This window comes from Zeus faber (assembly GCF_960531495.2).
Source record: "Zeus faber genome assembly, chromosome: 20".
NCBI classification, from domain to species: Eukaryota; Metazoa; Chordata; class Actinopteri; order Zeiformes; family Zeidae; genus Zeus; species Zeus faber.
In genome coordinates this window covers 13,153,908-13,168,166 of record NC_137207.1, presented here as the reverse complement: position 1 = coordinate 13,168,166, position 14,259 = coordinate 13,153,908, and the positions used below count along the sequence as shown (strand labels likewise).

The window sequence follows — 14,259 nt, the reverse complement described above, 5'->3', positions numbered from 1 at the left end:
CTCTCTCTAAATCACACACTCAATCACACACTGAATTCACTGTCTGTATACTGCTGCAGACTGGTTTGGTGCTGAATTTGCTGGTTTTCTTTAGGTTAAGTGATTTGTTGGTTAATCTTTATGACAGAACTAGCACTATTAAACGGTGGTATGGTAGCTACAGATTGATTGCTGCACAACCTGTTAGACCAGTGTCCCCTTTCCCTGCAAACAGGAAAAGGAGATGGAGAAACAGAAACTGCTCTACCAGCAGGCTAGACTGCACGACCGTGGGGCAGCAGAGATGGTGCTGCAAACAATCAGTGCCAGTAAAGGTAGGTTAACGTTTACATTCAAAAGATTTTAACGAACACTCGAGGTAAGTGTCAACTTATCGCTCACCAACATTAAAAGGAACCAGAAAGAAAGGTGGACAATGGCCAGGATGTTATCATGTTCTGGATTCAAATTCATTCCACCACTGGGGATTCCAAAGAAGGAATAGGTGGTGTTATGGCCTTTAGCATAGATGAGGCAGTACAGGAACATGATAGACAGATGAGTCCAAGTGTCAGAAAACAATGACTCATCAATTAATCATTCAATGAACCAATCAGTCAAGAAGTTCAATGACTTATTGACTCATTAAGTCATTGAATAACTGACTTAATGACTTACATGACTGAGGTCCATGGAATTTGCTTTCTGTACATTGTACTATTGAAAATGAGCTCAGCAGTGTCAAAGACGTCAAACATGAACAGACATCAACATCACAAGACAGGCGTCAATATCATAACTATGGGTTGGAATCGCAGTCATGGGAAAACTAAAATTGGGAAAATTGTTTAGAAAAACGTATTCATTTAAGTGAAAGCTATTGAGTGTACATAACGAAGAGGCCCTCGAAACAATCCTTGGGGGACTCTTTGCCTATGAAAACAGCAACTTAGTGAGCAAGGGCCCACATATTGCATCCATCCACCCATGTTAAATTCACAATTAATCATTATGTCTGGTTTCCTCTTTCAGGCGAGATGGGTCCCATGGTGGCATCTACTTTGAAGCTGGGTATAGCTGTCCTCAATGGGGGAAACTCAACAGTACAACAGGTACCAGTGTACCCTTTTAAATCAAACTTTCAAATGCTGTAATATTACAAATGTGCTTTACTGTTAGTTAATTCTCTCATACTCTTGGAAGCACTATTTGTTGTAGGGAATTCAAATCTGGTTTGAAAGTGAGTGAGTCGATTGTGAACCTTGATAGGCTTTGCATTTTCGCAGTGACTTATACATAATATTATTTAATTTGTTGTTTGACAGAAAATGCTGGACTATCTGAAAGACAAAAAAGACGTGGGATTCTTTCAGAGTCTGGCTGGCCTAATGCAGTCTTGCAGGTATTGTCAAACTCATATGTCTGCCTTTTACCATCCACTGCTATTTGATAGATTAGAGGGATAAGCACAACTAGAATTAGAAAAAACATGGTCAGGCATACAAACAGAAAACCTGACAGATTTTGTATTTACATAATTTATAAAATGCAGTGTTTTCATCTGTTATTGACGTACACTATTGCATGTACAGTTTTGATATGGCAGGGTTGTGGATAGTGTTCAAACCCACATAACTTGCCTCCATTGCAGTGTTCTGGATCTAAATGCGTTTGAGAGGCAGAACAAAGCAGAGGGACTGGGCATGGTGACAGAAGAGGGATCAGGTAGGCTTGAGCTAAAGTCTAAGCTACACCCTTACAACCGATTCCCGCTTTGCTTAAAAAAGAAACGAAAAACATTATCACCATCGTGCAAATCTGAAATATATTCCACACATTGGAGTATTCCCATTGCTCCCGTTTTTGGATGTTTGCCCAGGCATTGAGGCAGGGCCTGGGTCACAGGCCTGGGTTTCAATGACGGCTCGTGGGAGAACCAACTCCATCAGAAAATTGCATTGGATCGATCTCGTTTAGATTTACGAGAAAACCTAACCTGACATTTGCGATTTTCTGGGAGGCTTAGTCACCTGGTGTTTACGTGTTTACATGGGGACCTTAATTACAAGAAAATCGCCATAAAGAAAGCGTACGTCTTTAAAACCAATAGCGATGGGATAGTGTGTGAGCCTGCTGCAGACCTCTTGAAACCATGGCAGTAAAAGGAAAGTAGTTCACCTTGCTCTCCATGCATCCCTATGCCAACCTTAATGCAAATGATTTATTGGAGTTAACACCTAATTTGTTTTGTGCTGCTGTGAGCTGTTTTGATGTTATATGTAAACTTTATTATGCTGCTCACAATACATAAAGGACAATTATAATGAATGGCGACGTTTTCGGCGACAATAATAGTGAGGTTGTGAAAACCCTGTGTAAATCAAGTCAAGCGTCAAACTGAAAGCAAATGTGTCTCGATAGGCTGGTATCCAGTTGAGGTATCAGAGCATTTCCACGACTTTAAATCCAAGTACACGAGCGCAGTGTCGGAGCTGACACCGCTGTCCCTGTTTCTTCTTAAAGTGGACCTATTATGCTCCTTTTTACACATGTTAATATAGGTCTCTAAGGCCCCAAAACATGTTTTTTGCTGAAAATACCACTCCGATTATTCATTATAGCCATTCTAGCATGCTTCTGTACCATCCTGTTCCAAAACGGGCTGTTTGTTGTTGGTGGAGTCACCCTCCCGTGGCCCCGAGTTTTGTGAGCCAATGAGGTTTGAGCTTTACTCCGGGTTCCATTGCATGAAGTACGTAAACATTCACTGAATTCACCTTATTAGTCCACCAAAATATGTTTCTGAAAAAATTCGAGAAGAGAAGAGAACAATCAAGTTGCTTAATCTTCACTCATATTACATCCACAAGGCCTCATTTAACAGTTAGTTCCGACTTCTGTTGCCATGCTTCAAGCTTGTGGGAGACACGGACACGGCACCGGAACGCAACGCGACTTTCGGACGAGGGGATATTTTGTTTCATGAAAATAAATTAAATTAAAATAAAATTAAGAAATACAGCTTCAATAAAAACACACTATACACTACACACTTTACACTACTGTTTTGTTTGGAGAAATGTACTGCCGATCGCCCTACACTATCTACCACATCATATTTTTTTTTAGAAAGAAAGAAAGAAACACACAATTTAATCATTTTTAAATACTTACATTTCCATCGTCTGCAGTTTCTTCACAGACAGTTGGTATTAATTCCTCTTTCTGTTGGTTTGTTGAGTTACTCAGATGGGAGCACATTTCAATTCTAATGTGGACCCTGTGACGTTCAAAGAGATCAAAAATCCGAACAGGGTGCTTCAGGGCATGTTTTCTGACAAAAGGCTGACCACAAAAAACTGACTGAGTCGTCTCATTTCACATCAGGCCGGTCAGAAACCCAAATGTATTTGCATAACCACTGAAAAAGTGTGTTTTCATAATAGGTCCCCTTTAACTTTGTCAGATCATCATTTCTTATGTTCCGTTGACCTGAATGACCATTGATTTTGTAATCTACTATTGTCTTCAGTTTGAATTGAGTTGAAATGGAGGAAGAGGAGGCCATTTTTTTTTTTCTGTTGCCCATATTCATAATTATATGATTTCTCACTATATAAGACCTTTCGCTTATTATTTGCCACCACCATTTATTGACCACTAGAATTTCACGAATAGTCCTTGAGCGTTGGTGCGTCTTCTTTTGGTTATAATTATGATCAAACTGTGGAAGAAAAATACATTATTCTATTAATGTTGTAATGAAAGGGTAGATTGACAAAAACATAAACATATACAGTAGTTCACAATTCATGAAAACGGCAATATATGTGAAACAGATAGATCAAACGGGGTGTAACGATTTGTTTCAATATAAATTGTGATTTTGGGCTCTTGACTCCATGTTTTATTCTTTATGCACTGCAATATATTACACAGGAAAAAGGTGATACAGATGAAAACAAAACCTTTTTTTTTTGTCTGAAGGACAACAATCTCCCAGCCTTCAATAATGGATTTGCTGTCACAGTCACGACTGATTATTTGGTCTGTTTTTCTCCTTCAGTCGACAGAGTAATGCATTTGGCAAAACAAATACTTTCATCCGCTTTGTTTTTCACTTCATTGTACTGCAGGCAAAGTTTCAGTGCTACTTGACGCTCAGCATGATCCATTGATACTGACACAGGGTTTAAGTGCTTAAACACTGTGGACGATGGTATCAAGTCTGTGACATTAGTATTAGCAGCAACATGAGCAGTAGTGACAGGCAATTTGCCCTGAAATGCAGCGGGGAGCCGTGGTTGAGATTTCCTCTTTTACCACCGAGATCATTTTCTTTGTGGAGTCATACATACTAGACCGGAGAGGTACTGTAGAATAGTGCCAAACCAGTGTCTTTAAAGGATTGCTTTGCCATTTTTCAACCCACGCCTTATTAAAGGGGTTGGTTCTCTCATCATTTAGAACTGTTTGTCCACAACCACAACACACTTCACTATTGAGAAACCTGATATCCTGTTTTGCACATCAACAAATCAGCTCTTTTGGCTATGCACTATATATGCATGGCCACACTAAGGTATGAGACTAGAAACAGGAAGTTGCATCGCTTCCTACTGCACTGCAGCGATTGCAAAAGTAGTTTTAAACAAAACTGTCATAATACTGTTTTTTGAAACATGTTCAAATAACACACTACGTGAGAAGCCTAGCAGCAGGGCGGTACGTTTCTCAATAGTAAAGTGTTCACCGAGGTACTATGAACAGTTATAAAAGATGGAAACAAACATGTTGATAGGGCCTGGGATGAAAAATTTGTGAATCTATCCTTTAACAAAGATTATGACCTTCTCCATCTCAATTCTTAGTTCTACTTTCTTGGCTGCTGAAGTTTCTCCCCCTGCTGTTGGTCCTTGTGTGTGCACCTTGTCTCTCCCCTCCTACTCCAGATAATAGACTATCTTGTCCAAAATTAAGGACAAAACTGAGGCAAGCTTATGTCTAATAGAGAATAAATAAAATAAATAATAAATATAATAGAGAATTTTTTTGTATTTCGCATTGAACGCTACATTGTTTTGTTTTGTTTTGTTTTTGTTTTTGTTTTTTTTTTCAAAATTGTCACATCCCCAAAAAATACACAACTTGCTCTATTGACAAGGCATGACCAAGACAACTATACAGTAATTGGACATGCCGTCACATTTGGTTCTGCTTATTTTTCTCACAAAAACTGTGATTCCATTTGTGTTTCCAGATTTTTTTTTTTTGCAGAACACAAAAAAATCCATGCTTATAAATCCATGCTATCCATGTTTTCAAAGTTTCTTCTGTAGTGCAAAGCATGAATCCTTGCCACATTGATTTATTTCCTCTTTAAAATCTGACCTGCACGCATACATTCACGTTATACATACACTTCATCCACATTTTCATTCCAGTTTTTTACTTCTAGCTCGTGAACCTTTTTTTGTCACAAATACCCTCCGTGTTTCTTGATGATCTGTCAGATGATCTGCATTCTCTGCGCAATAATTTCTAATTGACTATCTGTTGGGGGAGACGGACTCTAGATCCTGAAATCCTGGGAAAAAAAAATCTCTGAAAATCCCCTTATTTTCTCTGTGTAATCTATTTGACCTCTGGCTTTTCCTTTCTTTCCTTTTTTTTCTTTCTTTCATTCCTTCTTTCTTGGTTTCTTTGTTTCCTGCTTTCTTTGCAATTTTGGTTCCTTCTTTGGTTTCTTCGTTCTTTCTGTTTCTTTCTTTTCTGCTTTTTTCTTTCCTTATTCTTTCTGAAATTTGTTCTTCCTTTCCTTTGTTGTTCCTTCGTTCTTTTCCCCTTGTTTTTTTTTCCTTTTTTCCCTTCTTGTTTTTGTTGACTATCTTCCCCTCCTCAGTCATCACCCATGAGCGTGGTAATTATGCCCTCTGCCATTTTGTTGTTGTCTGTTGGTTAGTCGTTCCCTCTCATTCCCTCTTGGGTCGCTCGGTAGTTTCTTCCATGTGTCAGTTCTGTCCAGGTCCTGAGTCTGAACCTCAAAACCTGCTTTTTACTTGACGTCCCCACAAGGTTGCATTTCCCCTTCTCCGTAGCGCAGTGCTCCCACGTCCTGTAGTCGTTTGTTGATTTTCCCCTCTTTCCTTGAATAGATTTCAAACCTTTTTTGTCAACGCTGTGTCAAAATGTGTTGTGTTGCCGCCCATTACACAATTATCAACAATGATCCAACGCCCTGATAACATTGGTTGAGACTACACCTGATTGAAATACATTTAAGATAATTTGAGACGTCCCGCATGTGGAGTTGTAACCTCACAATGTTGCCAATCCAGTGCAAATGGATGCCATGTTTTTCCGCCCCCCTGCTCTCAGGATTTGTACAGTGTCTGGCACACTCTAGGGGTAATTACTACTCGTAGTATGTAGATGGTCTACGGCGATGGTCCCCTTGCCCAATTCTCCTCCCATCCAATCCCATCCCCGGCATCTCTCTACGTTCCGCCGGCCGACCCCCCGGCCTTCCAGCGACCTCCAGCTGGCCGGTTGTGATGTCTTCGTGATGGATTTGTGGATTTGTTGTGCCAGTGGTCGTCCGATGTAGACTGTGCTCACCCTCGCCCTCCTCTTCCTCCCCCTACCCTTTCTCTGCCTCTCCTCTCCCAAACACTCAGATTTTTTTCCTCTTTTTTTTGTCCTGCTCTTGTCTCCTTGCATGTCTTTCTTGCTTTTGTTCCGTTCCTGTATTTTCTTCTGTCCTTCCTCCTCCTCCTCCTCCTCCTCTCTCTTTCTCCCACTCCATGTCTCTCTCTCTCCTCCGCTCTGTTTTTCTACAAGTGGTGCATTTTGGTCTCAGAAGTGGCTTAGTTTGGCTGCTACTCTGTCCTGTGCTAGTGAAGGAGGGAAAGGGGGTACATTTTTCCTTTACTTTAATTTTTTCCCTCCGTCCACCCCCCCCACCACTCCCCCGAACCCCCATCAACTGGCCGAGCTGTAGACTCCTGTTTCGTGATGTAGCTGTTGTGGTCGTTGTCGTTGTTCCAGTCCTTCATCATATGCACTTTGCTTTCCTCTTCCTGCAAAAGTAGCTGCCTCTTTATAGAAGTCGTCCTTTTTCAATTATTTTGAATTTATTTAATGTTTTTTGTTTATGGTTTGGTTGTCATTTATTCTACATTATATGGAGACATAACGTTACTTTGATGGACCCTCTCATCTGGTTTGTCATTGTCACAAATAAGCCTGAAAGTGCTCTCCTGTAATTTCTATAAAATGTTTATCTTCTGAAGACAGCTTGCAAGTTCGGTCTTGCAAACTAGACAGTATGTATTGTCATAATACGTATTTTTTCACCGCTTTATTAAGCTTTGGAAACGCCAGTCAGAGTTAGTGGGCTTTAATTATCACACCTCATTTATTGCAATGGGAATCCTCGTATAAAATCAATTTCACTTTCAGACTTGTTTTTCAAACTAAAGATTTCTCTCCCCTGGAAATCCTCTGTTTGTTATTGTCAAGTTTGTGTGGTTGTAATTTTTTGTTGATGCCCCCCCCCCCCCCCCCCCATTCTTTTAATGTGTTTAACCATGACATTTAAAAAGCAGCATTTTATCATATAGGTTATAGAAGTCCCCTGAAAACCACCCAATGAATTTGTGAATTGTGTCTAAACGCACAACAAAAAAAACAAACTGTTATTTTTCATGTCAAGGTAAAAGAAAGCAAAACTCTAACAGTGGGGTTTCTTCAATGTAAAATGCTGCAGCTTTGACACCATCTTATTTTGGTCCACAACCACATTTCACATCTTTGTACTGCTGCCCTGTTGCTGAGAGAGAGAGAGAGAGAGAGAGTATGGGAGAGAGAATGGGAGAGATTGTGAGTGTGTGTACGAGTGTGCAAGTTTGCTTGGGTATTTGTGATACAAATGATATATTTGGGCGATACAGTACACCATTCATAACTGGAGTTAAACAATGATAATCAACTTAGATGAGCTAAGCCTGTTTTTAATCTACTCTCTCATTCTTGTCATCTTTCTGTTTCTGTCCATCCTTTGTCTCTGTCTGTTTTGTCTGTTTCTGCATCTCTTCTGTCAACCTCACTTGTTTTGTTTTTTTTGTTTTTTTTTTATATGTCTGTGATTGTGTGTGGATGTGTATGAATATTCACATGTGCTTTGAAATGTTTAAATATATATTTGTGAGTGAATGTACATATATTTGAATGTGTGTGTTTCTGTGCGTGTGTGTGAGTACCTCTGTGTGTGTTTATGTTTACATGTCCAAATGCAACTGCATGTGTGTTTGCTCGTGTGTGTGTGTGTGTGTGTGTGTGTGTGTGTGTGTGTGTGTGTGTGTGTGTGTGTGTGTGTGTGTGTGTACGTGCGTGTGTGTGTGTGTGCATGTGGTGTGTGTGTGTGCATGTGGTGCGTGTGTGTGCGTGTGTGTGTGCATGTGGTGCGTGTGTGTGCGTGTGTGTGTCTCCTTCCCTGCAGGTGAAAAGGTGATGCAAGACGATGAATTCACCTGCGACCTTTTCCGCTTCCTCCAACTGCTCTGTGAAGGACACAATTCGGGTGACTACTACAAGACTTTTCATTAACATGTGGTTCATCTCAGTTGCATTCTTCAACATTACATTTCGGATATATCAACTCTGTATTCACTTTGATTGTCAAGATGATAAATTATTCTATCACCCTGCCCTGAGGTTAAACAACTTAAAGGACAGGTTTGATATTTTTCTACCTACAATAGGCCTTATTAAAATGTGGTTCAGCTGTATAGCTGTACGGAGCACAACCTCGATGAAAATTGTACCATTGAGAGACATAGTGCTCTGCTGCGACATTTAAGCCTTAAAAACAACATTGGCTACGGCAGGTTGCCAGTAGGAAGTGTCGCAACTTCCTGTTTCTAGTCTATAACAGTATGTTAGTGTAGATAAATACTAAAGTGCTGATTTGAAGACTCAAAAAACCCCGAAAAACCGAATAAAATGCGCAGTTTGTGACCATTTTCTTTTCAATACAATTTCTGAAGACTGTCGGACAATACATTGTTTTATAAACTACTTTTGAATATGTTTTAAGGCTTAAAGGTTTGCACAATTGGATTGCATTTAAGCACAGTGAGAAGTCGTGAGTTTCTCAATCGTAAAGCCACCAGCGAGATAAAAACAGCTATGAACAGTTATAAATGATGGGAACCAACATTTTAATAGATATGGGTTGAAATAATACAAACCTATTCTTTAAATCATCTTAATAAAGAAATGCTTCAAGTTCTGATAAATGAAGCAATGTTGAATGGTGTATTGCACTGAACTTGTGAGATCACAACATAACATTTTTGTTATGTTGATCTTTAGAATAATGTTCTTTCAGTCTGTGCTGAAGCATTGTATGAACGCTGGTGAATTCTCAAATAAGGGCGCAAAAAGCTGAATACAATATGTCTTTATTTTCCTTGACACACTGCCTGTGGTGAAGATATTTTTGGTTGTTGTAAATCCCCCTTTTTCAAATTGTCTCTTCATGTGGCCTCTCAGACTTCCAGAACTACCTGAGGACTCAGACAGGGAACAACACGACAGTGAACATCATCATCTCTACAGTGGACTACCTCCTCAGAGTGCAGGTTGGTTCATTCTTCCCCGTGCTGCTTTACAAAATTACCGTAAAGTTACCAAAGTTGTCAGCGGGACCAGAAGATGATTTTAAGGTAGGCATAGTGTTTCAATTTTGCAAAACCCAAAAATAGAGAAAATATTCAAAATATTTAAAATATAACATTTGGTCTACCATAAGGGAACTGTGTGGGGTAATGTGTGCTGACTGGTACATTTTCAATTTGTCACCCTTATGGTCATTTAAAAAAAACTTTAGCAGCCTTAATTTATAATAATAAAAACAACTGGAAAAAATCATCTATTCTCTCTGGCTCTCCTCATCCTCACTGACTATTCTGTCGTTCACGCTCACACTTGTTCTCTTTCCATTCTGCCTCCCCACCACCCACCACCTCCTCTTCTCCAGGAATCCATCAGTGACTTTTACTGGTACTACTCTGGGAAGGACGTCATTGATGAGCAGGGTCAGAGGAACTTCTCCAAAGCCATCAATGTGGCCAAACAGGTCTTCAACACACTCACTGAGTACATCCAGGTGAGTCATACACATTCAACTCAGTGACGCATTTGGAAAAGAGTTTCTTGGGTCACTTAAATGTTTTTTTTTTCAGGAATAAGGTGGCAAGGTAAGGCTGGTATAAAAAGGTGTACAAAAATGATCAGGCAAGCTGAGGCTGTTTCACTTAGAAGTACAGTGGTACCTCGACTTACGACTGCATCTACTTACCACTAATCCAAGACACGAGTAGCGATAGTCGCGAAAATTTGTATCGACTTGCGACCGACTGCTCCAAGATACGACCGTGGAAATTTGCAGTTGGCGCGTCGGCGGCCAGTCAGCAGTCAGTCAGCAGTCAGTCAGCAGTCAGTCAGCAGTCAGTCAGCGGGCGACCTACATGGTGTGGGCGCGTAGTTCATGGCTTATCGATATTTTTTTTCATATTTACTGTGTTGTTGCTGTGTATTATGTTTATTTTCACCCTTCATGATTTCATAATTTACAGTATATGGGAAAAATTGCTTCGTAACACGACTTACAGTCGTAAGTCAAGGTACCACTGTAGCAAAAATGACTGCTGTCCTTTTGCAGGTTACATGGTTTTATAGTGGTTGTTTGATTACATCCTCTGTTAGAATGTCTAGTTCACAGAGAAAAAATTCTTATATCATAAAAGCTACGTTTGTAGTACTGCTCGCTCACTCCTTGGTTAAAGGGGACCTATTTTGCTCACTTCCAGCTGTATTTTTTTATTCTGGGACTCGACTAGAGTAGCTTTGCATGATTCACAGTTAGAAAAAAACCCATTATTTATCCTATACTGGCTTTTATGCAGCCCCTCAGTTCAGCCTCCATCTGAAACAAGCCGTATTAACTCCTGTCTCTTTTAGGCCCCCTTCCTAAAAGCCCACTTTCTTCTGATTGGCCAACTTCTGGTAGCCTGCCGACGGCCAGCACCCATATCCGTATATCATTCGATCATTTAATATCCGATTTAGAACCCAAAATAAAAAAAACAATAACGACCCGTTATGTCATTGTTCGTTTACAAATCCAAAATCAGAAAACCAATAACGGGCTGTTTTTTGCTCTTTTTTTTTGTTCTAATGTTAAAAATAGAACATGAGAAACTGGGGTATTGTTGTTTCGATTTTGTCATTTAACAATTCCGATTAGTTGTGACCATGAAGTTAGTGACTAATTTTCCCCATCCGGGACCATGAAATGTTGGGATGTACTGTAGGGCATCTGAAGTCCGGGTGCCCGCACCGGCAGCGTGCGGAGGCCGGTTTGGGGCGGTGCTGGAGTGGCTCGGAGCCCGGCAGGGAGTGTGGGGATTCTCTCCGCTCTGTGCACGTTCGGTGACGGGGGCCTGTCCCCGGCCCGTGCGTGCCAGGGCCCGCTCCATTGGCGCGGGGTACAGAGTCCCTCCGGGGGAAGCAGGGAGATGGGGAGGTGGCGGAGACATCGCAAATTTTTTTGATAAAATGGATGAACAGTCTGTGAAGCGGTCGAACAACTTGCGAAACAGACTGAGCGGCTGGATGGGCGCGGCCCATGAAGCAGATGACCATATAAAGAAATCCATCACTAGTTGACATCAAATGTGCCGAAAGTATAACAAAAATGTTCAGAGCAGTCTGAAGCCTGAGCTTTTTGCTCATAGGGATTACTTTATCATTAGTTTATCGCATTATTTGACACTTTGGCCACGTTTCATATGAACGTCCGGCATTGCAACAATATATATATGATAGAAAATAAGGAAAAGCATAATAGGTTCCCTTTAATACAACACTAAGCATTTTCTGGAAACTCTGGAAGTTTTAGCTGTGTTTGTCGATTTCACAACCATCTGTCTGATCTTGGTGTTGCTGTAAGGGCCCCTGCACCGGAAACCAGCAGAGTTTGGCCCACAGCCGTCTGTGGGACGCCGTAGTCGGCTTTCTGCATGTCTTTGCTCATATGCAGATGAAACTGTCCCAGGTGAGTTGAGCTCCATTAGGGCAGTTGTAAGAGGTGTTTGTAAGTGGTAGACAATAGTGCCAGGTTATGGGTAATATGTTTTCTTTGCCGCCCTTCGGTTGTGAAATTCAGGACTCCAGTCAGATTGAGTTGCTGAAGGAGCTGATGGACCTGCAGAAGGACATGGTGGTGATGCTGCTGTCCATGTTGGAAGGTATCACATACTGCAGTGTGCCCGAATGCTGTTCTCCCAAAGTATGCTGTCCAAGCACCAGTCCCCTTATACCTCACGCTTGTCTTTCTACTCCAGGTAACGTCGTGAATGGAACCATCGGGAAGCAGATGGTGGACATGCTGGTGGAGTCCTCCAACAACGTGGAGATGATCCTCAAGTTCTTTGACATGTTCCTCAAGCTCAAAGACCTCACCTCCTCCGACGCATTCAAGGAGTACGACCCTGACGCCAAAGGCAAGGCTTGGGAATCAAAACCCCTCTTCTGTAACCATTAAGTAAAACATGTCATACAAGTAGAAAAAATGTACAGAGGTAAATAGACATGAAGACAGGTGGTCCCATGGAAGTCCAAATCCACAATGATGGATTCATGATTGATTAAAGGAATAGGTAGACAATTTGTGGTTGGATGATGGTTTAATAATGTATGTGTTCTTTAACTGGCAGGTGTCATCTCCAAGAGGGACTTCCATAAAGCCATGGAGAGCCACAAGCACTACACCCAGTCGGAGACAGAGTTCCTCCTCTCCTGCGCAGAAACTGATGAGAATGAACTCCTTGACTACGAGGAGTTTGTAGAGCGGTTTCATGAGCCAGCAAAGGTACCGGACATAATTGGACAATTTTTAAATGTTTAGAAGAGCAAATAAAACTTCGGAGGAGCAAGCTCCTGAACTACAGTCGACGAGTTAAACATTTTTCAGTATTTGCTTTAAGGGTTAAGAGATATAAAATACACTTTGTTCACAGATACATATAAATATAAATTTATATAAGGAATTTTACTGTAGTCCATCCAGAAGTTGTATTAAATTATGTCACCCCTCAAATCAATGTCTAAATCAGTCAGGAAGTTGAATGACAACCAGTGTCCTGGAAGCTTCTAAATGTCTTTGTTTATGTTACTCTGCCGAGTAGTGAAATTTTCAACGAACAATGAATTCACATCACTGTTAATTAAATAAAAGGATGGACTACAAATTGTCTGTACCGCTTCACAAGTTCATGATGAAAGGTCAAGAGCCAAGCTGTTGCTGCTTTTTAGCCAAAACATTGGTTGCATGCTGGTTATGTTGATTTAAAAATAATGCCAACATATTTACTTACCAAGAGAAGAGAAAGGCAAACCAACTAACATCCAATTTTAACTCAATCCCATTCGCAAGGACATCGGCTTCAACGTTGCGGTTCTGCTGACGAACCTCTCGGAGCACATGCCCCATGACACACGGCTGCAGACCTTCCTGGAGCTCGCAGAGAGCGTGCTCAACTACTTCCAGCCCTACCTGGGCAGGATCGAGATCATGGGCAGTGCCAAGCGCATTGAGAGGGTCTACTTTGAGATCAGCGAGTCCAGCCGGACACAGTGGGAGAAGCCGCAGGCGAGTAATTATTGTTCATTGTGTGTGTGTGCTTTTGTTTTGTTGTTTTCCTTTTGTCTGTCAATCAAAATATATTCCAGGCTTCATTTGCATCGGATATTACGAATACAGTGTTAACATGACAGTTGAAATGTTCAAAATATTGCCTATTTGAAATAGAATACGAACTTAAGGGTGCATGTAAACGCACTGAACCATCCACAAAATCCATCCCTCCTGTCCCTCCATTTCCCCCCAGGTGAAAGAATCCAAGCGTCAGTTCATCTTCGACGTTGTTAACGAGGGCGGCGAGAAGGAGAAGATGGAGCTGTTCGTCAACTTCTGCGAGGACACCATCTTTGAGATGCAGCTCGCCGCACAGATGTCAGACGCCGGCGAGCGTTCGGTGGCGAAGGAGGAGAGCGAGCGCGAGAAGCCAGAGGAGGAGAGCCCCGAGATGGGCTTCTTTTCCGTCACCACGCTGCGCACGGCGCTGCTGGCGCTCAGATACAACGTGATGCTTCTGATGAAGGCAAGATGACACAGTCAAGTCGAGTGTATTTATAAAGCACATCGGCGAGCGA

General features: G+C 41.3%; 1 protein-coding gene across 1 annotated transcript in view; it reads left to right on the top strand.

Moving 5' to 3' along the window:
- ryr2a (ryanodine receptor 2a (cardiac)) overlaps positions 1-14,259 on the top strand; it is a gene marked incomplete at both ends in the record, with an annotated part of 197,947 nt that overhangs the window by 157,992 nt on the left and 25,696 nt on the right. The window contains 13 exons of the mRNA XM_080021214.1: positions 215-314; positions 1,012-1,091; positions 1,305-1,381; positions 1,631-1,704; positions 8,480-8,560; positions 9,535-9,623; positions 10,022-10,150; positions 11,996-12,100; positions 12,212-12,293; positions 12,390-12,548; positions 12,762-12,916; positions 13,481-13,696; positions 13,935-14,207. Coding sequence (XP_079877340.1) covers positions 215-314; positions 1,012-1,091; positions 1,305-1,381; positions 1,631-1,704; positions 8,480-8,560; positions 9,535-9,623; positions 10,022-10,150; positions 11,996-12,100; positions 12,212-12,293; positions 12,390-12,548; positions 12,762-12,916; positions 13,481-13,696; positions 13,935-14,207 — 1,620 coding nt within the window. The remainder of the gene's footprint in view (positions 1-214; positions 315-1,011; positions 1,092-1,304; positions 1,382-1,630; positions 1,705-8,479; positions 8,561-9,534; positions 9,624-10,021; positions 10,151-11,995; positions 12,101-12,211; positions 12,294-12,389; positions 12,549-12,761; positions 12,917-13,480; positions 13,697-13,934; positions 14,208-14,259) is intronic.